We start from the raw sequence: 27,359 nt of genomic DNA on the forward strand, positions 1-27,359 counted from the left end.
TGGTTTTTTGGTCTCCGCTTCGCGGAACAACATAAAAACGGAGGGGCAAGAAATCGAAGGCCTCTTCAATATACAGACGTCATTCGATAGAATGAAGCCTGGAGAAGGGTAGGACGATTCAGCAAAGGAATGAAAGTCAGAGGGGAAGATCCGTAGAGCTATGGGATGCGGGAATGCGGAGGAGAAAAAGAAAGATGCCCAGAGTGGTTTGGTTCAAGCTGAAACACCAGTCGATGGGGGCAGATCCGGGTACGTACCTACTGTATGTCATACGGATCTCTCGTCTCATCAGTCGGCGGAATAATTTGTGTCGCGTTCGTGGCTTCTCGAACGAGGTGAACGGGCACCTCGGGCGACGTTGGAGCGTGCCACAATGCCGCCACTCCGTCAGCGTCATCCTGCCCACTGGGCGTGCCCAAAAACCCGCGCACTGTGGTCCCATCTCCACTCACAACCGACGGGGTGATGCCACACGCTGTCATGACCGTCCCAAATTCCGACGGATAGATTTCGCACCTAGGTATCTGAGTTGTCGGCCTGCATTCATCCCTTGCTTCTCATGTCGGTCCAAGAACACAGTACCTACTCGCGGTGTGCCACCCCGTAGACATCTACGTCATTGCTGCGCAAGCAGCGGTTCATCTGATGTTCCCTCGAGGCCCACCAGTCCCAACTGTGGAAGTCGTGATCCCACTTCGCACTTCGCACTCCGGAAAACTTACACGATTTCGTGCCACCACACGCATGCAGCTATCCATCGACAACCAACCTGATTGCAAGCTCGGCCAGCCCAGGCTCAGCCGTACCTACCTGGGATGTTCGCTTGTGCCTGACGGGCCAACGGAGCGAGACTTACAGTCGGTTCTAGTGGCGCATGTCCAGCCAACCCCAACTTTGTCTCCTCGTGGTGGCTTTCCCTGAACGCGGCTGGTTGTGGTTCAGTTCGTTCCATTGCTACACATTTCTAGCTGGATGCCAAGCATCTGTTCCTGGAACTGCCCGCTATATATACAGTCAAACTGCACACAGCCCCTTGACGACAGTCAGCTTTTCCGACACACATCGTGACGGCGTGATTCTCTTCCTTGAGACAATGTTAGCCCCCGATGTGCACACTGACGACAGTACAGGCTCAGGGGCACGACATGCAGGACCGAGGCTCGAGATTCGAGCTGCGAGGTAGCACCTATCACTGCTGATTGGCCACGCAGAGACCATCAACTCAGGGGCTCCGTCAACGTGACTTTGAGCGTGATCAACAAGAGTGCCTTATTAGTACGTAGTACATGTAAGTTAGTACTTCATTTGCTGCAACAGACAGCGCCCAGAGCGCCTACCACGATTCTTGATCCTATACTCCATATCTTGGCAAGGAGATCTTAAGATGTGCCCTAACCTTGGTGGGTTCTCAAGCCCGAATGAGCATCGCATGGTGCTGACCACAGAGCGGATCTCCTGGAAAATCTGAAACATCCGGCCAACCTTCCTTCATTCGTTGCTTCATCGTTTGTCGTCCGCTAGCGACACACCCCAGCGTCGCGGAGCCTGAGCCAAACGGTGATGGCGGTGGATCCTGCCAACCCGTGCCCTGCGCCTGCCTAGTGTACCAGGCACGGCCACAATCAAGGCTCTGGGGGGCACCACCGACACCGAGGGGGTTGTTCCGATCATTAACCGCCGCTTGCTGAGCACACCTAGGACTGGATCACGATTCGCGGACTCTTTTGATGTAAGGGAGGTCCGGACGTGCGCACCCCGGTTCCCTTGCAGCAGGCCCCGCTTCCCCGGTGAATTCTACGAGCAGGAAACGGATGTCGTCGGGACAGGAACACTGGTCTGACGCCCACGAATGCGTTTGACCGTCTCGAACTCTTGTTAGCTTCGAGGACTACACTACTGTTAGAGAATTGTGGGATCTATGTCTCGATCATTATGTTGCTCGCTATACATAGACAACGTAAGCTTATTCACGCACCAAGTAGCCGGGCATAGATTCCCCTGAGTTGCATTGAAAGCGGGCAGATCACAGGTCGAAGCATTAATCCGCGGCCTTGACGATCAATAAACGAAACATCCCTATGATCAGACCCATCCAGTGGTACAAGAGGTTGCTGCCATCATCGACATGGACATGTACAGCACCATACAATCTAGTAGCTTTATTATTAGACCACTGTATGCTGAAACCTCCTTGCATACGGAGTAAGCCACACCAAGTCAGTCACCAACAGTCTCTCGTTGTCTACCTACCTAGGTACGCGGCCCAATCCAGCCTACCAGGTACTACAAGGATCTCCATCGACACTCCACACCTCAGCGAAACAAGCAGACCCAAGCATGGAGCATTGCACTGCATGCTTCCCCAATGTATCAGATTGAGAAGGGCGAATAAGGCTGGAAACAACAGGGTGACTACACAGTACGTAAAATACACTCTTGCGTAATGGCAGGCGAGCATGAAACACGATCAGCACTCGGGCGACAATGGCAGACAGAACAACTCCATGTAGAAAGAGCTACGAAGGGTTTCCCCCAGAGTTCATGAACCCCATCTCTCAGCTGGAGCGGATTCAATTCCCTAAAAAACGAACAGAAGATCAAGAACAACAGAATCCGAATCGTTGAATAACGGTACCAGAGTATCTGAACACCACCATCCCGAACCCCCAACGCCGATTGGCTTAGACTTCGAGTCCTCCTCCCATTCTCCTCCCCTCTCGGGAGAATATGGCATGAATGGGCCAAACTGAGAAGAGAAATCAGAACTTTTCAGCCAACAACGGAAAGCGGAGAAGGTTGCGCATACACGACGGGCGGTAGCTCCTGAACTTGACCTACCTTACCTATCAGACACATGCAGAGTGCAGAGAGAACAGTGGCATAGCATGGCTTCCCCGTCCTAAGAAGCTATTCCCAGGTACCTATTAGCCTTGGACCTTTCCCTCCGCTCTATCACCAGACCCAGACCAAGCAAGCCAGCCGATTAAAACCCACCCTGAGATGCGCACACCGTCGTCCCCGCCTTTTCTACCGTTCTCAAGAAGAAGACATCCAAAACATGGTATGTCCTTCCCCATCTGTCCGAGTCTGCCAAATCGAAATCAACCATGTTCATGCAGATCATGCCATTTCGAGTCATGCTTGTCCTCCTCCTTCTTGAACTTTTGCTCACGCACTGGTGGTATATATTGCTTATTTGGCGACCCTCTTGAAAGCAAGCAGATCCGCCAGGCTCGCCAGCGGACAGCCGTGCTTCAGGAACTCGTGATTGAGTAGTTCCTGCGCCGACGCGCGGCTCTTGACATCGACGCACAGGCAGACCGAGAGGAACGCCTTGAGCTCCTTGCTGAGCTTCTCGGGCTTCTTGAGACGCGGGGTGCCGTTCGTGGCGATGAGGTAGAGGGCCTTGAGTGGTTCCTCGTTCAGGTAGGGGGGCTCCGACTCGATCATCTCGATGGCCATGATGCCGAGCGACCAGATGTCAACCTTGGGGCCGTATTCCTTCTGCTTGACCACCTCAGGTGCCATCCAGTACGGTGTGCCAACCATAGTGGCACGCTTAGACTTGGTTTCAGTGAGCTTGGCGCAGAAGCCAAAGTCAGCTGGTGACGGAGTTAGTCACATGTTCAACCTAGTATGTTCAAGGACAGAGGTAAGGTGTCAACATACTGATCTTGACGTTGCCTCGGGCGTCCAGGAGGACGTTGTCACTCTTGATGTCGCGGTGGATGATGTTCTGCGAGTGCAGGTGCTCGAGACCTTGGCACGTCTAATCGGAAGAGTTAGATAGAATGCAGAAAACACGTGTTGGAGAGAGCCCATACCTCAAGGCAAATGGTCGAGATCTGCTCTTCTGTAATAATGGGGTTGTTCTCAATCACATCCGTCAGAGCGCCACCCTCCATGTACTCCATGACCACCCAGAGTTCCTTCTCGTTGTCCATGAGAAAGGAGTCGATGAAGTTCACGATATTGACATGCTTGTTCTCACGCATGACCAAGATCTCGTTGACGATCAGCTCCTTCCGCGGTTGATGGGCCAGATCCATTTGCTTGATGGCAACGCGGTCGCTGCTCGACTTCGCAAGATGCGAACCCCCCGGCGCGCCTGGTCTGAGCTTCTTGGCAACATACACCGAGCCGGACGCGCCTTGGCCGATCTTCTTCTGTTTCGCGTACAGCTTGTTGGGGTCATCCTTGGAAACCACCTCCCTCAGCTTCGCCATCACCTCGTTCTCCGACATGGTCGACATGCGCACATCTTGCTTGCGCTCCGACGGAGCAGGCTTGGAAGTCAGGGCGGCTTCGGCGGCCTTAACGGCATCCGACTGGGCAGGCTTGTTGACATTCAGGGGCTTCACCGGCGCCGGCAAGCGTGATGGCGGCTGGGCTTGAGGTTGGCCGTTCGGACCGCGCGCTGCCGCTCCATTGGGATAACGGGCAGTCACTGAGGGACCATTCGCCTGGTCGGGCCGCGGTGGTCTCTGAGCTTGAGCTGTGGGATCGCGGACCGAGTTGGAGCTGGTCTGCTGTGTTAGGGGTGGTCGGGATGTAGGAGAAGAATTGCTCGGCGGAGCAGGTGCTGGCCTCTGTGCCCTGAGCGAAGGGGCCTGCTGGGGTGCCTTGGGCGCTGCTCGTGTCGGATTATACCGATCGGTGGAGGACGGTGAGGAATACCCGCCGCCAATCTCCTGCTGAGCCAGTGGAACCTTGGTCTTGGGCAGCGACGCATTATAAGCCTCGAGCTCCCGACGAGCTTGTTCCTCTCGCTCTGCCCGTTGCCGTTCCAATTCCCGAGCCCGCTGCTCTTCGCGCAGCCGATCCGCTGAAATGTAATTGGGCGCAACACTCTGCAGCTGTTGCATCTGCGTCGCTGTTTGTTGCTCGACCACTGGCCGGGACGGAGGGGCAGCGGCTGCCTGAGAGGACGGAGTCGTAGAATATGAGGGGCTCCGCTGGATGGGCTTCACCTGTCGAGGCGGCGCAACCGAGTTGCCGCTCTGGTAGTTGAACTGATCATTCTGGGGCGGGCTTGTCGGTGATTGCATGGGCATTGGGGAGCCATAAGGGTCGTTCTCCGCACGCTTCATCATACCGGAGTAGAAGTCAAGGACTTCAACCACAGCCTGGGGATTCTTCTCCGCCTCCTCTCTGGTAATGGCAGACGAGTTAAGCAACCTGGTCCACTCTTCTGGTAACCCGGTAAACTGGCCAGTCTGGGGGTTGAAGCCGACATGGACGGCGTGCGAGAAGTTGGACGGGTTGCTAACACCGCCCGGGCAACGCGCATAGATGCAATCAATCCATTCGTACAGCTCGTCGTCTGTTTTGACACAGATGCGCAGGGATCTCACTCCGTTGTCATCGTCGCCCGGGGGTCCAGGGTAGGAGTTATTCAGGTTCCTCCTGATCTCGAAAACGGGGTCGCCATTGTCGTCGGGAACTCGATCGACACTTATAACGTCTGTAAGCTGGATCTTGTACAACCACTTTCCGTTTTCGTTCTTGTGAAAATCTAAGATGTCCTGGCGAAGGATGAGGTATCTGCTTTTCCATTGCTGGAACGGGTTCTTGCTTGGTAGGCCAACGTAGCCTTGCTTAATGATGGCGACCCCGCCGGAGCCGTCGAGATTGTTGGATCCTTGCCGTGAAATCGGCAGGGAGATGGTCGATCCGCTGTATGTACTCGAGACTGGGGAGGCTATGCTCAAGCTCGACATACTGTTCGCCAGGTTCACATTTGGCATGAGACCCAGACGAGGCTTATCTGTCGGTGGTCGGGGTGCGGGGCCGGGGTTCATGAATTGCCCGTTGGAATAGATACTGAGAGTGAGAGCAAGGTTAGCCTAGGTGTCGGGCAGAGCATTGTAGGGGTCGCCGCCGCCGGGGAGGTTCAGCACAGAGGCATCTCCGTAAAAGGGAGAGCAACCAAGCGGCCCCGGCGTGGTCTTCACCAGCGGAACCCATATTGCACCAAACCGCCAGCAGAAGGCCGCTGGTATTGCAGCTGGCTGACCCGCTGTTCATGAAGTACATACTTGTTGTAGCTCGACATTTTGGCTAGCGCGAGGTGAGATTACTAGAGAACTCGTCGTGATTCTTGCTGGTACCACCACGTGAGACAACGTCCTCAGCTGCAGGTGGTATGGACTGTTCTCCAGGCGCATGAGTTAATGTCTAGACAGAACTAACATATCGAGCAATATGCGAATTAGCATACCAGAAACCTTAGGACGCTTTTCAGACAACGCCGAGAAAGTTGCGTCCCCGATCGAAGGTGGAGGGGCTAAGTGTAAGACCAGGACTGGACACGCTCAAGTCGACGCTAGAAGCGCAAAACTTTATAAGCTGGGCGGCAACGGGCTGCACAGCGTGCCTCGTAGACAATCGTCGAAGATCGAGTCGCGCTCGGCCGGTAGAAGGTGACTGGCGTGACAGAGTGATCGGTTCAGAAACGACCGCACAATCGGGCAGAAGACAATGGCAACATGTGTGAATTCAACGGGACAATAATCCTCAACGCGCAATCGAGATATTTGTTCCGTTCTTAACGTGGTTGGTTTCCTCGCTGGACGAAGCGGTGGGTGGCGGTCAATCGATCGGTCGGTCGAGACGCTGTTTGTTCGGGACCACCTAGCATTCAGGAGATCGGGCGTTGCGCTACGTGTACGTGAGTAGGTAGCGAGTGAAGGAAATCTGTACGCTGCGCAAAGCCAAGCCGAGAACGAAATTCCCGTCAGGGGAGTGCTCAAATCTCGGTGTTGTGGCGCGCAAGCACAGAAAGGAGAGTGTGCTGCGGTTAAAGGTGGATGGATGAGCCTGAGTGATTGACAATGAGACGGCGGTTCGCTTGTTGGGGTGGGAGTTCGGGTGCCCGGTGTGGAGTCCCTGAGGCTGGAAAGGGTTTGGCGAACACATGCAGGCTAGGGGGAGGGGTAAGTTTGCGCCGGGTCGTCTTTGGAGGTCAGGGTCAGGGGTCTTAGGAAGCTACACAGCGTCATGTGAGGGTCAGATATTCAGCCGTGGTATCCCCTTATCCGACTGTCAGACCACCACTTTGCCACTTACGGGCACTGCAGAACAAAGGGATTGGCCGCCCAAGCGCGGTCACTCACGACGGTTGTAGCGGGTTGTTTTGGACCCCATGACAATGGGGGCAAGGGGCTCTCAAAACTTTACTCCGTATACAACTGGGGTGCTTGAGCGACTTCCTGTTTTCTAGACGGCTGCCTATTCGGGCTACACCCCAGCTTCCTTTTCAGTGGCTCCTCCATTGATGACCATACTGCATAAGTCCACCGTCGATCGAGTAAATAAACCTCCATCTTGGTCAACTCGCTGGTTATCTACTAGGTATCCGTACACAGTACGCTCGGATGATGGCGAACTGAAGCGGCCAGGAGGCCAGGATACAGGTCATATCTGTGGGGCTAAAGGGTGAGATGGAACGCCCATTCATCCATGGATACCTTGTATGCGATATTCCACTCTCTCTCCTGCGTCTACCACCATCAGCCGTAGATTTGTCGACCTTACACAGTAGATAGGTACTGGACCTAATCCCCTACTCCGGAATTCTTTTGTGAACCTTACTGTGTAACTCTGATGTAGGTAGACGCCCGTCCGAGTCCCTTCCCCGCGGCCGTTTCACAGGCCCGGCTTGGCAGAGGTTTCTTGTCGCCGGAGCCCGGCATCGCAGCGTCCCATTCTGCCTGTGAGCGGCATGCCGTTTCAGGCGGTGCGGATCAGCGTGCTCGGGTATGCAAAGATAGAAACTGAATACAGCAAATCCCGTGTGCTGAGCGCCGCGGCTGAGAACTTGAATTGACTGGGCATTACGGATACCGGAGTTTAAGTTACTATGTATTGTATTCGTACAATACGGATACAACAGTACAATACATAATGTTAAGCCGCAGACAAGATCGGCACCTTCGCTTCTCCCTTGCTTCAAGTTTGCAGCTTTCCCTCCACCCCCTTTTCGAGTCCCCACTGATTCTCTGCCTGCAGTGCGATGTTTCTGATTGAACTGGAGGTGCGGATCCGGCTGTCGCAGGATTCTCGAGCCGAATGCCACACAAACTACAGTACATAGGTACATACTGCCATTTTCTGCCGAGCTTATTACTCTGGTAGTTGAGCGGCTCATTACTAGTAGTACAGGACAGCGAGTATTGAGTGCTGCAGAAAAAAAGTCCATAGTATGGAGTTTGTAGGAATGAAAGCATGGTTTCAAAGGGATGTGCTGTACGAGCATTGGTGTCCTCGGCCCGCAGGATCGATGCAAGTCGCCGGCATCCTGCAGTTTTGACCAAAGCAAGACTGTGTACATGTAGAAACATGCATGCTGTGGGATGCACCGAAGAGATCAACAACACGCTGTAAGTCAAATGTCTCAAAACGTTGCGTCCAACAAGCCCACTTAGGGCTTTTGCAGAATACCTAACTGTCTCCAATGTTTCAACCGTTGATAGGGCAAGCTTCCCCTGTTCGGTAGGGGGTACCGAGGGCCGTGAGATGTTACACTGGGCCATCAAAGATCGCTTCGGGAAGCAGAACTAGCCAGCTCCCACGTTGTCTCGCTTGATTCTATTGTGGTATACGCTCAGGGTAAGTCTTGACATGACTAACAAGCCAAACCAAATCCCCTTTCCACCTTTTTCCACCATACTTGCCGTGCCCCTTACCGAAGGGTGAGGTCGACGTCCTGGCCCTCAAAAAGCGGCAGCTCGGTCTCAATATCCTTCCACGCCTTGGTGCCCTCAACAAGCGCCCGGATAGCCTCGATGATCTTGTCCTCCTCGGCGCGGACCTGCCGCGTGCTGTCACGCTCTCTGAGCGTCACGGTGCCATCCTTGATGGTCTGGAAGTCGACCGTGACGCCAAACGGAGTGCCCAGCTCGTCATTTCTGCTGTACCGCTTGCCGATACTGGCCGAGGAGTCATCCACACGGCTGGAGATGCCAGCAGACCGAAGCTTCTGGGACAACTTGCGCACGGTAGGCGTGAAGTCCTTATTGGAGGACAGAGGCACGATCAAGACCTTTGTAGGCGCAACGGCCGGAGGGAAGGAGAGGACCTGGATGGCCGTGTCAGTTTTGTCTTCGCTGGATATTCTTGCATTCAGGAGAAAAGGCAACTTACACCGCGCGCCTCATCACCGCCTTCGCTTGCCCTAGTCCAGTAGTTGTGCTCGATCAAGGAGTATAGTATCCGGCCGATACCGAATGACGGCTCGATGACGTTGGGAGTATACTCTCGGATGTTCTCGACTCGTTTTTGCCATTTAATAGCCAGCAAGTCCTTGTTAATCTCGACCTTGCCATCGGCAACGCCCGGCACGTTGATGACGACCTTGCCGGTCTCTTCCAGCTCCTTAGCAAGCTTGCCGCGCTCTTCCTGCGTGGTGGCCATGACGGCGGCCTCGACCGCCCTACCATCCTTCTTGAAGAAGGGACCGAATTTCTTCCTCTCAAGCTCAATCTCCCACTCCTCAATGACCTTGGGCTCATCCAACCGCTGCCGCACGATGAGAGGCGCCCCGGTCTTCTTGGCGTGGACCGACAGGTCGTAAGCGCTGCGGTCGGCGCAGCCAACACACTCAACCCAGCCAGACGAGGTAAGGAGCTCCGCATCCCAGCAGTCGCAAGCATAGTGAGCCATCTCGTTAGCCATGTGCTGCCGGAAACGGATCTTGGTCTGGTCAACGCCGATCTTCTTGAGGAAGAGGTGGATGCGCGCCAGGAAATAGCCCAGGGTCTCGTTGTCGACCGTACCCTCCCGCACGGCTTGACCGATCGATACCCTCTTGGTCTTGGTCGAACCCGATAGCTGCGTGTGCCGGTCGAGGAGCTCGAGCTCAATGTCCTCCACCTCGTGGAACCTGTGATGCTTCTTGTGGCCCTCGGGGTCGACAAAGTGCTCGATCTCAGCCATCAGAAACTCGCGGACACGCAGAAGGCCGGCCCTAGGCGAGATCTCGTTTCTGTAGGACTTGCCAATGGAGGCAGAAGCGAAGGGCATCTGACCGGTGTTGAACTCGAGAAGCTTGGCGAAGTTCAGGAACTGGCCCTGGGCAGTTTCGGGCCGGAGATAGCCGGGAAGGTTGCTGCTAGGGCCAATTGACGTCTGGAACATGAGGTTGAAGGCGACGGGGGGGCTCGGCTGCGCGCCGGTGGCGGGGTTCCTCAAGTCGTACTTCTTGATGAGCTCACCCAGCTGCTCGCCGTTGTAATTGTCGATCTGTGCCAGGACCTCTTCATACTCTTTGACCACAGCGTCGTCCAGCTTGACTGCCTCGTGGCCTTTGGCCTTCTTTTTCTTCCTCTTGGGGTCCTCCTCCTTCTCCTCCACCTTCTGACCGCGGGCCTCTTTGTCACCCTTTAGCCGCGCCTCGAGGACGTCCTCCACAAAGTGGTCGGCACGGAGGATCTCGCCGTTTTTTGGGTCCTTGCACATCCAGTCCGCGAACTTGTCGACGTGGCCGCTCGTCTTGAGAACGTCGTGGGGTGTCAGCACGCTGCAGTCGACCTCGAGCATGTCCTCCTCGAGGATGAAGTGCTTCCGCCAGATATCGATAATATTAGCCTGCAACGCGCAGCCTGGCGGGCCGTAGTCGTAGAGGCCAGCAACGCCGCCGTAGATTTCATACGAGGGTGTGTAGAACATGCGCCGGCGCAGCAAGGACTCGAGGGACGCCTTGTCGAGCGGCTCGCCCTTGAGGGTCGTCGCCGTTGTGGTCATCTTGGGTAGCTTTTTCTTGGATGTGTATTTTGCAAAAGCGTATGTGCGCGGGGCAGACAGAGCGAAAGCCGTAAAACTGCGGACTGAAAAGACCACCTTCGGGGTCACAACTCTGCGGGAGTTGAGCGCAATACCAGCGAGTGGTGAGAGGAGAGGGGTGGGCAGAAAAGGCTTCATGAATTGCAAACCTGCGGTTGTTTTGGCCCAACCAGGTGAGTCACGGCCCTTTCCCTCCTGCTAGATCCTCTTTATTGCCCCGATTTCAGATCCGGCACTAGGTGCTTGCTGCACTGATTGAGGGGACTGTCACAGATCGCCTCCACAAGCACACGGGCATGCCGCAGAGGACATGCGCCATCACCGGAAATTTTCAATTAGCCGCTATAACTGCCCCGCGCTCAGGCACCGAACCTCGTTAAAGTCAGCGAGGGGCAGTCCAACCCTGCAAGTTGCAAGGTTGCTACAGTGGGGCTCTTTGCACTGCATGGATGCAATTCACTCGGCTCGGACCCAGAAAAAAGTTTGGAGCTTCTGATAGTTATCGGACTTGTCCCAACGATAACAGCGACAGATCGAGACATCCGCGACAATGGGGCCCTCGAGGAATGGGCGAGCATCGTCTGGTGGCTCACTGACTCTCAAGACCGCCAATAAGCTCAAACGACAGCAACTCTACGTTCAGCAGAAGAAGACGACTGGCAAAGCCCGTCACGAGGAGCGGCACCGCAGACGCAAGGAAGAAGCCAAGGACCCCGAACTGAGGAGGCAGCGGCTCGAGCAGAACCAGCCCGCGAGCATTGACAAGAAGAGGATATGGGACGAGGTTGATGACGACAGTCTCGGTGCAGTGGTGGATGTCGCCCAATTGAAACGACGGCGTCTGGAGCAGGCGGAGGCCGCAGCAGCAGCAGAGGCGGATGCAGTGACAGAGGAAAATGCGGAGGAGAAGGAGGATGACGACGTCGACAGCATGCTCGGGTCCGATGATGAAGAAGACGGTGAAGGGAACGATGAGGAGGACAGTGGAGAGACGCACAGGGAGCGGGCGCAGAGGCAGCCCAGCGTCGCTCCGTCGACAACCTCCACAGCGCTCGACCTCACGCCCGATGCTCTCGCTTCCCAATTCAAGTATCTGTTCAGTGAAGAGCCGCCAGCGATGCCCAAGATCCTCGTCACCACTGGAATCAATGGGACTGTCCACAAGGAGGCGCAGGAGATTGCGTCTGTGTTCCCTAATGGTCAGGATCCCTCGGGGCCAAAACGATTTGGATATTCGAAGCTGACATGTCCCGCTCTAGCCACCTACATCAGGCGTAGTGCACATCGTTACGGGCACAAGTACAGCGTGAGGGAGATTGCCAAGTTTGCCAAAAGTCGGTCGATTCCCGCTCATGATGTACCTCCCCCCCCAAAAGATTACTAACATTCTTTCACCAGACCGAGGGTACACCGCACTACTGATTGTTCACGAGGATCTCAAGCGGCCAAGCCAGCTGAGCGTGTGCCATCTGAACGAGGAAGATGCCCCCCCTGGCCCGACGCTCACATACACCATCCGGAACTATCAGCCAGGGAAAGTAATTCCCGGACACGGCAATGCCACGAATCACTATGTAAGGGAACATATTCAGGCCCCATGCACCCTGCACTGCTAATGAATCATGCAGCCGGAGCTCCTCCTGAACGGATTCAAGACTCCCCTCGGTTTATTGACTGCCAAGTCCATGAACACCCTGTTCCCACCGAGGCCCGAGATATCTGGTAGGCAGGTGGTAACCCTGCACAATCAGAGAGACTACATATTTTTCCGCCGCCACCGGTATATCTTTCGGGAAGCACGGCCGACGGAGAAGAACGTGGTGGGTGCGGATGGCAAGGAGATGGAGGGTGTGAAGGGGATCCGCGCTGGTCTGCAGGAGATTGGGCCAAGTAAGCTACTCTCCTGCAAAATACGGTACGTAGAAATGCTGACATGTGACAGGATTTACCCTCAAGCTGCGCAGAGTGGACAAGGGGATAGGAAGAGCTGGCAGCGAGGGCGACGATGCGCTGAAGTGGGAGTGGAAGGCCAAGATGGAGAAGAAGCGGACGCGCTTCAATCTGTAAGGAGACAGATCGTGATACCCAGAAGGCTGCTCAGAGCGATAATCTGCTCTGCTCATCGATTGGGGGTTTTGGCCCTGTCCAAACTAGTACTACTTAACCTCCCAGTGCGTGAATGAACCGTCGACTATCGGCGCGGCGATCTCATCTCCCACCCAAGGGCACCTCCCGTTTCTAGTTTTCCTGCAGCATTATAACCGAGTATCTACCGAGCAGTCAGCCGGAACTCCTCCGTCCCTCCGTCCCTGTCTCCCTGCATCCCTACACGGCCGAAGACTCACGCAACAATTTCCCCAACAGCAACGCCCACGCCAACCATCCCCTGACCCTTCGTCCGGAGCTCAGCAGCACCAGCGCCCAACGGCTGCTGCCCGACCAAGCTCGCCCCACGACTGACGCCGGCCAGCAGGTGTCGGCGAAAAGGGGGGGTCGCGTAGAGCAGGATACGGCGGCGGACAAGGATAGGGGAGCGCCTGGCGGAAGAGCAGCTGCTGATAATGTCTGGAGGCGTGCAGGCCGGCGGTAGGAGGGCGCCGACCCAAAATTGTGTAGAGTGACGAGGCGAGCGTGCCGGAGAAAGGGCGAGGATGATCCCTAGGGGTGTGGTCGTCGTCGTCGTCTGTACTACTACTGGTGGTAGTAGTAGGAATTTTGATGAGGAGGTTGGAAGGGGAGGGGGGGCAGGGAGTCGTAGTAGGATACCATGCCCCACGCCTACGCAGGCCGGGATGAGGGCCAGACATTGCACCCCGCGGCAGGGTTGTGTGGTAGAGGAGGAGCGTTCAGCGCGGCCACGGTCGGGTTCAGGAGCGTGTGCGCGATCTGGTACAGGGTGACGGCTGAGAAGGCCAGGGATAGGTTGGGCAGCATCATGTTGAGGGACATGGCCAGGGAGAGCGGGAGGATGTCGAGGAGGTGGATGCGCCGCGGGTTGAAGAGGGCGATGGATGGCCGGGAGAGGACGAGGAGGGTGAGGTAGGTGATGAGGAAGTGGAAGGCGGCGAAGGTGAGCTGGGCCAGTTCGAGGAACGGGTCGGAGAAGATTGCTTTGTTGGTGAAGACCTAGAGAGGGGTTAGTTGGGGTTTCAGGAGAATGAATCCTTAAGGGGTGGCTTCTTGCAATGCCTATTGTTGCCAAGGTGTTGATGGTCATCCAGATCAAGCCCGAAGTGAATGAGCTTGTGGAAGAAAGCTGATGCTCCTGCTTCTCCTTTGGAAGTAAATCGTCATCTTCGCCGATGCTTCCACTCGCTAGGTCCTCTGGCAATATTTGCTCCTTCTCGTCGTTACCAGCTTGAGTTGGTTTGGCCGGTTCTGGAGACATCACGAGGTTTCCGTTCCGACGAGGTGAATAGGATCTCTTCTCGGCCCAGCATTGTCGTGCCCTTTTGATCTATAGGGTAGGAGATCCAGTAATAGCTCGGTAAAGTGCCAATGGCTAACCTGAGTCACCACCCGGCTTAGACCATGCTTTACACTTTGGGGACGAAGATCGAGGTCTTGTCCTCTCTCGGTTCAGGACAAATTGCCATCCAGGTTCAGCCCGTCACCGCGAACACACACTATGAGCGAACACAGATTGGGTATCATTCACATCTCAGCCGAGACGACCGCTCGAGGGTCGCATACCCGGCCGGGGCACATTCTATGTAGATACATTGTGTACATAGCACAACCACTCTATATAAATGTGTCTGGGGGGACCGGTAAACCTTGAATTGCTTCATCACACACAATTGCTGATATCGAGAGAGTAGGTAAGCACCCGAAGGTCAAGAAACGCTGCACACCTCAGAGTGAGCAGCGAGTTACAAGTAGAATCAAAACGAAGAAGAGCAGAGAAAAGAGAAAAAGGATCGAGAACAAAGAAGAGAAGAGAAATAGCAGAGATAATAGGAATAGAATACGATATAGAATTTCATTCCGTTCTCTGGGTGTAAGTCCGCCTGTCAGCAGTATTGCGTGGGTACGGACTCTTTTGGCCAGAGCGTACTGACTCGAGAGAGTGGGCCTGAGCACCCGAGATCAAGGCATGGCTCGTCCCATCTCTGGGGTGCAGATCCAGGCTAGGAACAGGCGAGATCGCATGGGTGACCATCATTCTTCAACAATTCACTGATGAAGGCGCAATGGAGCAATGTGAGCAAAAGGGCGCCGAAAACGTTTCGCAACGATGCCCTGAATCCAACTGAATCTCGGCGATCCCACCCTTGCTTCATTTGACGCCCTTCCGTCAGTTGCCATGTTCGGACACGAGCGGACAAATGCCACCAACGAGCTGTGTCAGTTCACACAGAATACCTAGACAACGAGTACTTCATAGTATGGAAATTCCCCAGCAACACGTCAAATAATTCGCCTGTCCTGACTGTGGATGGTGTATCCAGAGTTTCTTTCTTTTTGGCCGACTGGCCTCCTCTTGGCCCGCAAAAGGGTGCACAGGGAATTGCATGCGACTGCGCGATATCGCAGTCGTGAACAGACCATGACCGTCTCGAGTGGGTCATCGTCACCAATTGCAGCTGCTGCGCAAGGTGAGTGTACCGGTCGCACACCGAGGGGACATTTGCAAGGAAAGATGTAAACAGGAACACTGACACTGACACTTGTATTCCGATAAGGCTTCGGCCGCGCAAACGGCTTCTTCGAGGACTATGGCGTATGGAAAGAAGCGCCGGTGCTCATTGGCACCACCAAGTTTGAGCCTCTGCCGGATGTCAGGAATATCATGATTACGGGAGGGGCTGGGTTCATGTATGCCTGCCATTTCAAGAGACCGCCGTGGGCTCAGGGGAAAGTGACTGACTAGGTGTACCTCTGCAGAGCATGTTGGCTGGTCCGGCATCTCACCCTCACATACCCGCACGCCTACAACATCATCTCGTTCGACAAGCTAGACTACTGCTCGTCTCTCAACAACACAAGGATACTCAACGACAGGCGGAACTTCACCTTCTATCAGGGCGACGTGACCAACCCCTCCGAGGTGGTCGACTGCCTGGAGCGGTACAACATCGACACCATCTTCCACTTTGCCGCCCAGTCGCACGTGGACCTCAGCTTCGGCAACTCGTACACCTTCACCCACACCAATGTGTACGGCACCCATGTCCTGCTTGAGAGCGCCAAGAAGGTGGGCATCCGCCGCTTCATCCACATCTCGACGGACGAAGTCTACGGCGAAGTCAAGGACGACGACGACGACGACCTGCTCGAGAGCAGCATCCTAGCGCCCACCAACCCGTACGCGGCGAGCAAGGCCGCGGCCGAGATGCTCGTCCACTCCTACCAGAAGAGCTTCAAGCTGCCTGCCATCATCGTGCGAAGCAACAACGTCTACGGACCCCACCAATACCCCGAGAGTAAGTAATAAGCAAGCGAGCAGGCGAGCACGCAAGCCCCTCTATCTCTCCCCTCCCATTCAGTTGCCCGCCTCTCACAAAACCCTCCCGCAGAAATAATCCCCAAATTCACCTGCCTCCTGGCGCGGCACAAGCCGGTGGTGCTGCACGGCGACGGGTCGCCCACGCGGCGGTACCTCTTCGCGGGCGACGCGGCCGACGCCTTCGACACGATCCTGCACCGCGGCCAGCCGGGGCAGATCTACAACGTGGGCTCGCACGACGAGATCAGCAACCTGGCGCTCGCCCGCAAGATCCTGGCCGAGATGGGCCTGTGCGCGCCGCACGCCGGCCCGGACGAGTTCGGCCGCTGGGTCAAGTACACGCACGACCGGCCGTTCAACGACCACCGCTACGCGGTCGACGCGACCAAGCTCCGCCGGCTCGGGTGGGAGCAGAAGACCAGCTTCGAGGAAGGGCTGAGGGTGACGGTGGAGTGGTACCGCCGCTTTGGCGAGCGCTGGTGGGGGGATATCACCAAAGTGCTGAGCCCGTTCCCTGTCGTGGCCGGGAACGAGGTGCTCAGTGACCATGAGCCGGTGTCGGATCATCCGCAGCTTGGGCATGATGAGGGGAGGAAGAAGAGGGGAGGGGAGGCGGGGGTGAATGGTGAAGCCGATGGCGATAGGAAGGTGAATGGTGAGGTGAATGGCAATGGGAAGGCGAGTGGTGAGGAGTGTTAGGGTGGGATATTGTTTTTGGTTTGGTAACTTTGGTCCATCTCGGAAGACGGTTGAGGATCTTGAGCAGGCTCGGATAGCGGCTCGGGGATTCCCTTCTAACCCAATGACCCATTGGTGAAGACGGACGGGGCTTTGTTTGTGGTGAGAACGAGTACCGTAACTATACCTTAAAATTCATTTGCCGGGTTAATGATAAGGCACGCCAGTGCAAGCAAACCGAGGCTTTGGTTCGCCGGGAATAGGCAATTTCCTACTGGTCAGGTTCGGGCGGCTCCGACGATATTTCCGTCATAATGGTTGCATTGTTGGAACAGTTTCGCTCGGTTGTTTGACCGAGGCTTCCTGACATGAATCGCCGCTCCCACCGGACATGGAAGCGGCGGTGTCAGTCAATTCGGGCAAGGTGGAGTCCGTTTACCGTTAGCTCAGGGGAACCTCAGGCTCCCAAGGGAACTGCTCTGCGGGGCTCACTATGAAGATCTTCCCAGTTCCTCTTGACATCGCTGATGAAATGACTCCGGGCCGTTTGATGGGTTTTTCTAAACATGCCAACAGCATTCTGAAATCAAGAGAGAAAGCAGTACAGTCCAGCATGCCTCCATGATATCAGCCGTTCCGTTGTCTCGGAACCGATTGATCGGGGTGAATTTTCGGCAGATGTTGAGATCGGCCCGGCAATAGGGCAAAGCTCCCGTCTCATCCGCTTGTGACACCCTCGAACATGCTACCGTCTTTCCCTCCTGCAGCTCCACATCGGCGCATGGACGAGAAGACAAGCGATTGGGGCAACCGGTTTCTCGTTTCTCGGCCCAGTTCCAGCGCCCTGGGAATCCTTAAAATTTGCTGATGACCGGGCTGGGTCGGATCGTGGCAGTCTCCCGTTGGGCGCTTGGAGCGACTCGTGCAGACCCCGATCCAACCATCCAACATCCTCGTGTTCCGCGGCCCAGCGCAGCGCAACCCACCACCGTCGACCACCGTAGCGAGCCGTACCCGTACACAGTAGACCGATGGATTCGGGACAAGGTGCTAGCGACGCAAGCTCCACGAGTGACGAATCGTAGTGTTCACAGTAGCGGGACGGCCATACCGACACTTCGCTCTGCTCGCTGATCATGGACGGGCTCGAAAGATTCCACAGCAATGCGCATCCATGCTGTCGGGTCGGATACCGTCTGCTTGGTTGAGAGGTCGGATGTGGCATTTTCCATGGGCAAACATGCCAGGCTACCCGGGTTTTTGGCGGGCATTGCCACGAGCCCAGCTGGGGTCACGAGAGATGTTCACCGAGCTTCCAGTGCCTGACGCCTCCAAGGCGGTGGAATCTCCACGAGGTCCAGGCCGATGAGGGCTCTTTCCAGCGGACACGCATACATACGCACAAGGCAGGTCAACGTAAACGCTCACCTTGTTCTCGGACGACGGTACGGAATAGATGATTCTCTCTGTCATGGCGGTTGACCTACACGTGTATTGTCCAGGTTTGATTGAACAGAAAGCAGTCATTGATCAAAAGCTACCATTGGCAAGGAACATGACTCGAGTGTCCGCCGCCTTCCGGGATGGGTCATGGACCCGTAGTAATTCTCCAAATGTCCTCCCCGCCGAATGGCCGCTCGAGCCTCCTCGAGGATCGTTCGGCTCTGCAACCCTGCGTTCCGCCCCGCTTAACTGGGACCGCGGAACCTGCAATGGCTAACCCGTGCATGACGGAGCAACCTATCGGCGCTATTTTGAAGGTTCTGGCAGGTGCAATGCGTTCGACATGATGTCTCAATAACCCGTTCCAGATGGGAGCAGGATGCGCTGGCAATGGAGCTAGCATTAGGTGATGCGAAGAACATGATGGAAGACGGCACACCGGCTCCGTTTTGCAGGTGTTCGTCCAGTCTCGAGGTTGTGCCTGGGCGGCAGGCGCCAGCAGGGCCAACCCAGCTAGCGTCTCCGTACACACTAGGCTGAGGTTTGTCTCAGTGTCTGGTACCTGGGCTGTGGGGCCCAATAGTTAGCGGGCAGAGCAGGGCGCTCAGTGGCATACCGGCGCCGGCCAAGGTCCGGCTTTGCTCATCAAGTTGCATGTCTGGGAGTTTATTTATTAATTCGCGCCGAGCCAGATCCTCCCGTCTGCCGCCCATCCAGGTTCCCCGAGTCTCCGACCCTCCAACAGCTCTCCAACCTCTTCCCAACTGCCTGCGACGAAGCACAGCAGCAAGACCAAGTCAGCATCCCGGAGAAAGTGGCTAATAACGGAGCAGCGAGTGCGCCGGATCTCCTCGCTCAGCTAAACCCCTCAGTTCGACCCTAGCCACGATCTTCCAGCGCAGCTGATCTCCGCACCAATTTCGGCACTTGCTGTGTGTACTTCGGCCTGCGACGGATTAGCCCTGATCCACGACAGCGCGCTTCTGGTCCGCGGCCAGGCTAGGTTCTACGGTCGGTATCACCGTCGCATAGTCGCATACACCCTCGGCTCGCATGCGTTCTCGTCGATAGCTTGACAGGATCCCCTTCGGACACTCTAATGGGGAAGCGGCGGCGTCGAGCGGCAATCGCAGACTTACAGGGCGGACTTCAGAATACCTTAGGAAGCAATGAGTTCAGGACAAGCAGGAAGCTACAGCAGCGGAGCCTACAGCGGAGCGCAGGACGGGCCGTCGAGGGATCATTCAACCACTCGGCGGCAGAGAGACACCACACCTCCCAGCTCTGGCGCCGCCAACGGCTTCACCTCGCCCCAGGTCCGTTTACTGTTGGAGCAGCAACGGGCGGAGGGGACGAAGGGGCTGGAAGTGGAGGAAGACGGTGACGAGGACATTGACGTTGACGACGACGCCATCGAGCCGGACGCGGACCTGGATGAGGACAACGCCCGGTCGGTGTACGCTATGAGCATGTATCCCGGTATCCAGCCTGGCTACCAGGTCGAACACCCATACGAAAACGGACACGACTCAGCTACAATGTGCGTCGTCCCCTCCTCCCTCCCCTTGTCGAAGCTGTTCTCGAGAGTGTATACGGGTTGAGAGCCAAGACCAGAATACTAACCGCCGCTCAGTTCCTCGTCACGGACATTATATGCCGAGGATTTCGATTTTGTTGTGGAAAATGGACGGCAATACTGCGGCGACTACTTCCTGCCAATCGACCAGGTCGAGCAGACGCGCCAATATGTCATCCACCAGGTCTACCTCAAGCTCTTTGACCTCGAGCTGACGACGGTGCCGCTGGAGGACCCGCGCTACATTCTCGACGTCGGCACGGGCATAGGCGAATGGGCGATCGGCATGGCCGAGAAGTACCCGCGGTGCGAGGTGTTTGGCACCGACATTGCGCCCATCCAGCCGACGCACCAGGTCCCCTTCAACATCGAGTTCAACATCGAGAACGCCGAGGACGAATGGATCCGCCCGGCCGACACGGTCGACCTGGTGCACCTGCGCAACATGGAGGGCGCCTTTTCCGACTGGGCCTTCATCTACAACCAGGCGTTCGCCTGCCTCAGACCCGGCGGCTGGATCGAGGTGATCGACTGGGAGGACTTCTTTGCCGCCGCGAACTGGCTCTCCTTCTTCCCGGAGGGCTCCGCGCCGTACCGCCTGACCAAGGCGACGCTCGAAGCGGCCGAGATGGCGGGCAAGCCGCGCGACTCGCGGCACCTGAACAAGGACCTGCTGATGGAGGCGGGCTTCGTCGACATCAAGGAGTCGGTGTACGACCTGGGCATCGGATCGCGCGCGAGCAGCAGCTACGGCAAGTTCTGGCTGTTTTCGATCGTCACGGGCTTCGAGGCCACGTGCCTGCGCCTGCTGACCAAGTACCTCGGCTGGGACGCCCAGGAGGTGAGCGAGCTGTGCGAGAAAGTCGCGCACGAGACCAAGAAGGTCGCCGACGACCCGGGCCGCGCCGACGCCTTTGTCGTGAAGTTGCGCGTCGTCGTCGGCAGGAAGCCAATGGTCCCCGGCCAGTGGACCGCCCAGACGCTCAACGAGTGCGGCGAGATCCGGGACTACAGCGGGGATGAGAGCACGATTGGCGGCCGGACAATACGGTCGGACGAGACAATATGAAAGTTTGAGGGGAGACACAGAGAACCTAAGACTGGCATTTTTTCGCCGCGGTCAGGGTTGCGGTTACTACCACCTGGCGGACATTTTTGAAGCTGGCAGGATGAAAGGTATTCGAAGCAAAAATGAGCAGCAGGGGGAATTCCCACACCTCATCACTGCATTCCTTTTTATGGTTACACACCTGACCTATTTCCATTCTTCTTCCTTTCTTGTACACTGTAGATACCCGGATGCTTCTTTCTATGTAAATAGCTTTCCTTAAGATTGATGACTATGTAGATGACCGCCATTAGCTGATAATGCTAAGAAAGCAGATGCCTTGCTTTTCTACAAGTGATGCCCCAGTTGAGTCGGGTCTGGCTCGTGCCACGGAGCGGGAATAAGACCGGGAGCCCGGCAGGTCCAATCAGAGCCGGCAGTCAGGGGCTGTCCATCCATTCACGGCCGGCAGTGTGCCGCTGTGGGGACGGGAGCTTTTGGGCAATGACGGAGCTCCTCCTGCATGTCACACCTCCAGCCACGTACTTGCACACCAACGACGAGCTCTGAGCTTACGACCAGGGCAGCTTCCAGTCACGGGCACCTTGGATCAGGCAGCTTGCGGTCTTCCACCTCCTTTTATTAGGGCGCATTCTGCCAGCCGCCTAGATCCTCACGATGCCGAGTGTCTGATTTCCAGGTTCCCGCAATCCCTCACGATGGCTCTCGATCCGTCCAGCGGCTTTGCGGCGGCCGAAGCCGTGGCCGGCCTAGCCGCCGACGCAGCGCTGCCCATCTTCGACGTCCTCCCCGTGCAGCTGCAGTTCTCCATCGCAGCCGACTTCGTCGCCGGCCAGGCCGCCAACAACGTCCTCGTCATCGCCCTCTCCAACGGCCGCATCCTCCGCATCGACCTGAACAAGCCCGAGGACATCGACGGTGCGCTTCTTTCTGCCCCCCTCGCCCTCCCCCTCGCCCTCACTCTTCCCCATCCAATCTCACACCCCGTGCTGGCTTCCTTATTCTAACCCTTCTCCCCCATTCTCTTCCGCTCGTTAGACATCGACCTACCCACAACCAAAAAGCCCTCCTCCTCCTCCTCCTCCTCCGAAACCGGCGTGATCCGGCGCATGTTCCTCGACCCGACCGCGTCGCACCTCCTGATCTGCACCTCCTCCGCCGAGAACTACTACCTGCACTCGCAGTCGCGCCACCCGCGACCCCTGGCCCGCCTGCGGGGCGTCACCATCGAGAGCGTCGCCTGGTCACCGCTGCTGCCCACCTCGTCGACGCGCGAGATCCTGTTGGGCGCCGCCGACGGGAATATCTACGAGGCCTTCATCGAGACGTCGACCGAGTTCTATCGGAAGGAAGATAAGTATGTCAAGCTGCTGCAGAAACTGCCGGATGGGCCGGTTACGGGGCTGTGGGTGGATGCGCTGCCTCCGCCTTCTTCTTCTGCTTCTTTTTCTGGTGCTAATGGAGGTGCTAATGGAGGTGGGAAGGGTGCTGGTGGTGGTGGTGGTGGTGGTGGTGGTGGTGGTGGTGGTGGAGGGGCAAGGGGAGAAATGAGACGGGTGATGATTGCTACGCGGGAAAGGCTGTTCCACCTCGCGGGGAAGGTGGGACGCGGACATGACGGGAGCGGCTCGATTTATTCGAGGCTGTTTGAGAGCGAGCAGCCCGTGGTGCACGAGCTGACGCGGGCGACGGCGGCGGCCGCATCCATGCTGGTTGTCTCGCCCGATGCGGCCGCCGAGGGACTGCCGCGGTTCTCGCGAGAGGATGAGGCTCCCGAGCGGGCGTTTGCGTGGCTCACCTCCCATGGGGTGTTCCACGGGAAGCTGCTGGCTCATGCCGGAAGTGGTGCTGAGCTCGGGGCCAAGGTTTTTGCTGAGGCGAAGCTGCTCCCGCGGGCGCAGCTGGTCAGTCCGGAGGGGGCGGGGCGGAAGCAAGTGTCGACTGAGTATATCGATGCGATTGCGCTCACGCAATGGCATGTTATCAGCCTGGTGGGCGGCAGGGTGGTGGTGGCGAACCGGCTTACGGGGTCCATCGTCTACGACCAGACCATCCTGGATCCCGGCCAGAAAGCGGTCGGGCTGTGTGTGGATCTCCAGAAGAACACCTTCTGGCTGTTCACCCCGCAGGAGATATTCGAGATTGTCCCGCGGGACGAGGACAGGGATATATGGAAGATTATGCTACAAATGCAGCTGTTCGATGCCGCCCTGCAGTATGCGCACACTCCGGCGCAGAGGGATGCGGTTGCTATGGCATCGGGTGATTACCTCGTCAGCAAAGGGCAATACGGTGAGGCGGCGGGCGTCTATGGCAAGAGCAGTAAGCCCTTCGAGGAGGTGGCCCTTGCCTTCATTGACAACGACCAGCCGGACGCTCTGCGAAAATATCTCTTGACTAAGCTAACCACATACAAGAAGTCGTCCGTCATGCAGAGGGTGATGATTGCGGCGTGGCTGGTGGAGGTGTTTATGGCGAAGCTCAACTCGCTTGACGACACCATCGTCACAGGGGCAGAGCTGTCGGACACGCTGAATCCGACGCAGACGCGAGAACAGTTGGACGCGGTTCGCGCGGAGTTCCATGACTTTGTGAACAAGCACAAGTCGGACCTCGACCGGAAGACGGTTTACGATGTCATCAGCAGCCATGGTCGGGAGGAGGAGCTGCTCTACTTCGCCGACGCTGTCAATGACTACAACTATGTCCTCTCGTATTGGGTTCAGCGAGAGAGGTGGTCGGAGGCGTTGAAGGTGCTCAAGCGGCAGACGGATGCCGACGTGTTCTACCGGTACAGCAGCGTGCTTATGACGCACGCGCCCACGGAGATGGTCGAGATCCTGATGCGGCAGGGCAACCTCAACCCGCGGAACCTCATCCCGGCCATGCTCGAGTATGACCGGCACTACAAGGGCCCGCTGGCCCAGAACCAGGCCATCCGCTACCTCCAGTACGCCGTCAACCAGCTCGGCTCGACCGACGCTGCCGTGCACAACACGCTCGTTTCCATCTACGCCTCGCACCCGTCCCGAGACGAGTCCGCGCTGCTGTCTTACCTCGAATCCCAGGGCGACGAACCCAAGTTCGACCCGGACTTCGCCCTGCGGCTGTGCATCCAGAACCACCGCGTGCTGTCGTGCGCGCACATCTACACCAGCATGGGCCAGTACGTGCAGGCGGTCAACCTGGCGCTCTCGCACGACGAAGTCGAGCTGGCGTCCATCATCGCCGACCGGCCCATGTCCAACCCGGCCCTGCGCAAGAAGCTGTGGCTCGCCGTGGGCCGCAAAGTCATCTCGCAGCAGTCGGGCGGCAGCATCAAGACGGCCATCGAGTTCCTCAAGCGCTGCGACCTGCTCAAGATCGAGGACCTCATCCCCTTCTTCCCGGACTTTGTCGTCATCGACGACTTCAAGGAGGAGATCTGCGCCGCGCTCGAGGATTACAGCCGCAACATCGACGCGCTGCGGCGCGAGATGGACGAGTCCAGCCAGACGGCCGCTAACATCAAAGTCGATATCGCCGCGCTCGACCGGCGGTATGCGATCGTGGAGCCCGGGGAGAAGTGCTATGGCTGCGGGCTGCCGCTGCTCAGCAGGCAGTTCTTCGTGTTCCCCTGCCAGCACGCCTTCCACTCGGACTGCCTCGGGCGGAGGGTGCTGGAGCAGAGCGGCGAGGCGAAGGCCAGGCGCATCAGGGAGTGCCAGGTGCAGATCAGTAAGGGGCTGGTTGCGGGCGAGAAGAGGGAGGCTATGATTGCCGAGTTGGATGCGTTGGTTGCGTCGGCCTGGTAAGTTAATTTAACCCCTTTTTTTTTCTTTTTCCTATATTTAACAGTTTGGTTATTGGCCCATGTTTTTTTGCTGACGGTTTTGGGGGGGTATACAGTATTCTCTGCAGCGACTATGCGATTCGGAGGATCAATGAGCCGTTTATCAAGGAAGGCGAGGATCAAGAGGAGTGGGCTCTCTAGGAGAGAGAGACAGAGAGGGATCTGATCGGAGAGACGGGGCCATGGGTAGACGTTTTGTCTGGTGAAACTGTGTGACGGAGAGCTGATACCCGGTTTACTACTGAATGCTATGTATGCGGAAAAACGCCGAACTATATACATGAGCTTTTTTCCCAGCGCGGTGCTGGCTACTACATGCCATGCCCATCTCCTCCGTTGCTGGTCCTGACCAAAAGCCTTAGGTACCTAGTAAAAGCACTCGGTAACACCCAGCGTCGACTTGCTCAGCATCAGGATGGAGACGATGACGCCATACAGCCCCAGCACCTCGGCGAAGATGAGGATAAGCACCATGCCGACGTACAGACGGGGTTGTTGTGTGCTGGCGCGGACTACGGTAGTTGGGCAGCGTTAGCTTACTATTATCATCATCGTCTTTCTCATCTCTCCTTTCTCCTCTATCTCTGTCCCTGTCTTGTTCTTCATTCCGAGTCTAGTAACTCCCAACGGCTGTTTTTTTCAGAGATGGAGATGGAGAAGGATATGGCTAGGCAAGGGCAAACTCACCGCCAGCATCGCCCACAATACCGATCGCGAACCCGGCCGCCAGCCCGCACAGTCCCACCGCCAGTCCGGCGCCGAGCTGCAGGAAGCCCGTGTGCAGGGCCATCTTTTCGACCAGGTTGTTGGAGATGATCACGGCGGCGACCAGGCCGTAGATGGAGATGATTTGGGCCATGATGGCGCAGAGCCTAGTTATTTTTATTTTTATTTTTTTTTTTGTTACTTTCTTCAGTTCTCTCCTTTTTTGTTTTCGCCTTTACTTGTACTTACGTGTTCTGCATTAGCTTGTCCGGGCGGATGATACCCGACGAAAAGATGGCGCCGGCCGACTTGGCTGTTCCATAGCTCGCGCCGATGACGGTGAAGACGATGGCGCATGCGCAGCCCAGCGCTCCGAAGAAGGACTGTTTGGGTGGTAAATGGGGAGGAAGTGTTGGTTGAGAACTTGGGGGGAGGAGACATACGGCGTAGACTGGGCTTCCTCTTGACGTGTTAGTTCATTCCGCGGGAAGCAAATGGGGGTTGTACTACTCAGATAGAGTACGAGGAAAGGAGAGGGTGACGGCAGTAGACATACCACCGGTCGAGACTGATGATGTCCATCCCTAGTCGCGGTAATTGTGTGGCTTTGGCGCTGCTAAGGCCAGTTAAGTGTTCTGAAGCAAGGCAAGGTATCCCAAGTCTTACTCAGGTTGAATGTACTCCGCTCCCTCTGAGTATGGATGCCCATCCACAGCCGGTGTTGATGGCTTGGATTGAAACTCTGACGAGTAGTGTTACACCAAATAAAGCTAAGCTATGTATCAAGGAGCGAATTACGAGAAGTCAAAAGAGGAGTTGACGTTGGACTTATTATGATGCCATGGGTTACTGTCTAAGTATAGCATATTAGGTGGGCAAGGCGAAGCTGACGCGTCTCTGCAGCTGACTCGAAGCTCAACAAAGCAACAATCATTGACGGCTCTGCCAATCAGGAAAGCAGCACCCTTGAGTCACACACACCTGCAGTTCCTTCAGCCTTCGGCTCATTCGTGGTAGTATGATGTCTATACAGGGCTAGTCACCACCAATAGCGCCATGTATCATCAGAGGTATTCCGATTGTGTGTGTTCTTCCACAGCGGCTGGACGCGAAAGCCTTGGCGAACTGGATCAACAGCGACGCCCTGTATTTGACCCCCATCCTGTGTGCCAAGGAGAAGGACATTGTCAATCCCTTGATCACGTTGTGTGTTGTATGAGACGCTAAGGTATTGATTTACCGCGTTCACCGTTGGGTTGTGCAGTCGATCGACGTCCTCCGAGTCCCGTAGTCTCCAGCCAAAGTCCCTTTGTCCCAACCCAAGGTTTTTCAACCGAGCATAGGTAGTAGGTATGCACAGGCAATATCCTCGCTCTGTCCCGGCCAATGCAACAACTACGAATGCCTTTTGTTAGCCCTCATGATGCTGGTGCAACGCCGATGCCCTAGGTCAGGTGGGCAACAGAGATGACTTACAGCGTGGGACTTCGGTCCAAATCACAAAGCTGTCGCCAGCATGGACACACCCAGCGAAATACGTGATCATCTACTCCACCGACAGACTTGCGCCTACTAGAACCCTCGGATCAGTCCGAGCCTTCGGCATGCTTCTCCGCTGGTAATGCTTCTTCCGCCGGAAATGCGCTATCCCTGTTCGGCGTTCTTGCAGGACTCGAAAACGCAGCTGCGTCTTGCCCCCTTCACCCAAATCTTACTACGGTCGCTGCCCGGACACCCCCGACGAGTCTGGACAGGCTGCTGGGAGCATGCGGCACATAGTCTAGCTATACTTTTGGGGTGGGAGACGGCAATCCGCATCAGAAAC

At 56.5% G+C, this 27,359-nt stretch overlaps 8 protein-coding genes across 8 annotated transcripts; 4 read left to right on the plus strand and 4 right to left on the minus strand.

Annotated features, from left to right (window-relative positions):
- Positions 1–2,875: 2,875 nt before the first annotated feature.
- On the minus strand, positions 2,876–5,846 carry B0T15DRAFT_562272 (kinase-like domain-containing protein). Its single transcript, XM_062870572.1, has 3 exons — positions 3,825–5,846; positions 3,670–3,769; positions 2,876–3,602 (listed from the first exon to the last, which is right to left on the minus strand). Exons 1-3 carry the CDS (start codon positions 5,799–5,801, stop codon positions 3,193–3,195), a joined length of 2,487 nt encoding a protein of 828 aa, XP_062718236.1. The 5' UTR covers positions 5,802–5,846; the 3' UTR covers positions 2,876–3,192.
- Positions 5,847–8,507: 2,661 nt separating this feature from the next.
- On the minus strand, positions 8,508–11,126 carry B0T15DRAFT_306110 (uncharacterized protein). The gene is made up of 2 exons (XM_062863869.1): positions 9,145–11,126; positions 8,508–9,079 (listed from the first exon to the last, which is right to left on the minus strand). The coding sequence occupies exons 1-2, from the start codon at positions 10,918–10,920 to the stop codon at positions 8,684–8,686; spliced, it is 2,172 nt and encodes a 723-aa protein (XP_062718237.1). The 5' UTR covers positions 10,921–11,126; the 3' UTR covers positions 8,508–8,683.
- A 206-nt stretch (positions 11,127–11,332) lies between these two features.
- Positions 11,333–12,849, plus strand: B0T15DRAFT_514493 (anticodon-binding protein; the record flags this gene model as incomplete). The annotated part of the gene is made up of 4 exons (XM_062868126.1): positions 11,333–12,116; positions 12,181–12,356; positions 12,411–12,672; positions 12,725–12,849. The coding sequence occupies 4 exons, from the start codon at positions 11,333–11,335 to the stop codon at positions 12,847–12,849; spliced, it is 1,347 nt and encodes a 448-aa protein (XP_062718238.1).
- Positions 12,850–13,020: 171 nt separating this feature from the next.
- On the minus strand, positions 13,021–14,944 carry B0T15DRAFT_496924 (uncharacterized protein; the record flags this gene model as incomplete). The annotated part of the gene is made up of 5 exons (XM_062867224.1): positions 13,021–13,051; positions 13,128–13,238; positions 13,294–13,476; positions 13,565–13,908; positions 14,840–14,944. The coding sequence occupies 5 exons, from the start codon at positions 14,942–14,944 to the stop codon at positions 13,021–13,023; spliced, it is 774 nt and encodes a 257-aa protein (XP_062718239.1).
- Positions 14,945–15,331: 387 nt separating this feature from the next.
- B0T15DRAFT_487604 (dTDP-D-glucose 4,6-dehydratase) lies at positions 15,332–16,930 on the plus strand (the record flags this gene model as incomplete). The annotated part of the gene is made up of 4 exons (XM_062866449.1): positions 15,332–15,380; positions 15,468–15,600; positions 15,670–16,208; positions 16,302–16,930. The coding sequence occupies 4 exons, from the start codon at positions 15,332–15,334 to the stop codon at positions 16,928–16,930; spliced, it is 1,350 nt and encodes a 449-aa protein (XP_062718240.1).
- Positions 16,931–19,348: 2,418 nt separating this feature from the next.
- On the plus strand, positions 19,349–21,010 carry B0T15DRAFT_306178 (S-adenosyl-L-methionine-dependent methyltransferase). The gene is made up of 2 exons (XM_062863870.1): positions 19,349–19,892; positions 19,986–21,010. The coding sequence occupies exons 1-2, from the start codon at positions 19,522–19,524 to the stop codon at positions 20,995–20,997; spliced, it is 1,383 nt and encodes a 460-aa protein (XP_062718241.1). The 5' UTR covers positions 19,349–19,521; the 3' UTR covers positions 20,998–21,010.
- A 505-nt stretch (positions 21,011–21,515) lies between these two features.
- On the plus strand, positions 21,516–25,117 carry B0T15DRAFT_440864 (Pep3/Vps18/deep orange family-domain-containing protein). The gene is made up of 4 exons (XM_062865911.1): positions 21,516–21,915; positions 22,036–22,482; positions 22,531–24,787; positions 24,886–25,117. The coding sequence occupies exons 1-4, from the start codon at positions 21,696–21,698 to the stop codon at positions 24,968–24,970; spliced, it is 3,009 nt and encodes a 1,002-aa protein (XP_062718242.1). The 5' UTR covers positions 21,516–21,695; the 3' UTR covers positions 24,971–25,117.
- On the minus strand, positions 25,118–26,398 carry B0T15DRAFT_543016 (V-ATPase proteolipid subunit C-like domain-containing protein). The gene is made up of 6 exons (XM_062869954.1): positions 26,201–26,398; positions 26,091–26,150; positions 25,978–25,990; positions 25,784–25,917; positions 25,517–25,701; positions 25,118–25,341 (listed from the first exon to the last, which is right to left on the minus strand). Exons 2-6 carry the CDS (start codon positions 26,114–26,116, stop codon positions 25,196–25,198), a joined length of 504 nt encoding a protein of 167 aa, XP_062718243.1. The 5' UTR covers positions 26,117–26,150; positions 26,201–26,398; the 3' UTR covers positions 25,118–25,195.
- Between the last annotated feature and the right edge of the window lie 961 nt (positions 26,399–27,359).

The sequence above is a fragment of the Chaetomium strumarium genome (assembly GCF_033439665.1).
Source record: "Chaetomium strumarium strain CBS 333.67 chromosome Unknown B0T15scaffold_7, whole genome shotgun sequence".
In the NCBI taxonomy this organism is placed as follows: domain Eukaryota; kingdom Fungi; phylum Ascomycota; class Sordariomycetes; order Sordariales; family Chaetomiaceae; genus Chaetomium; species Chaetomium strumarium.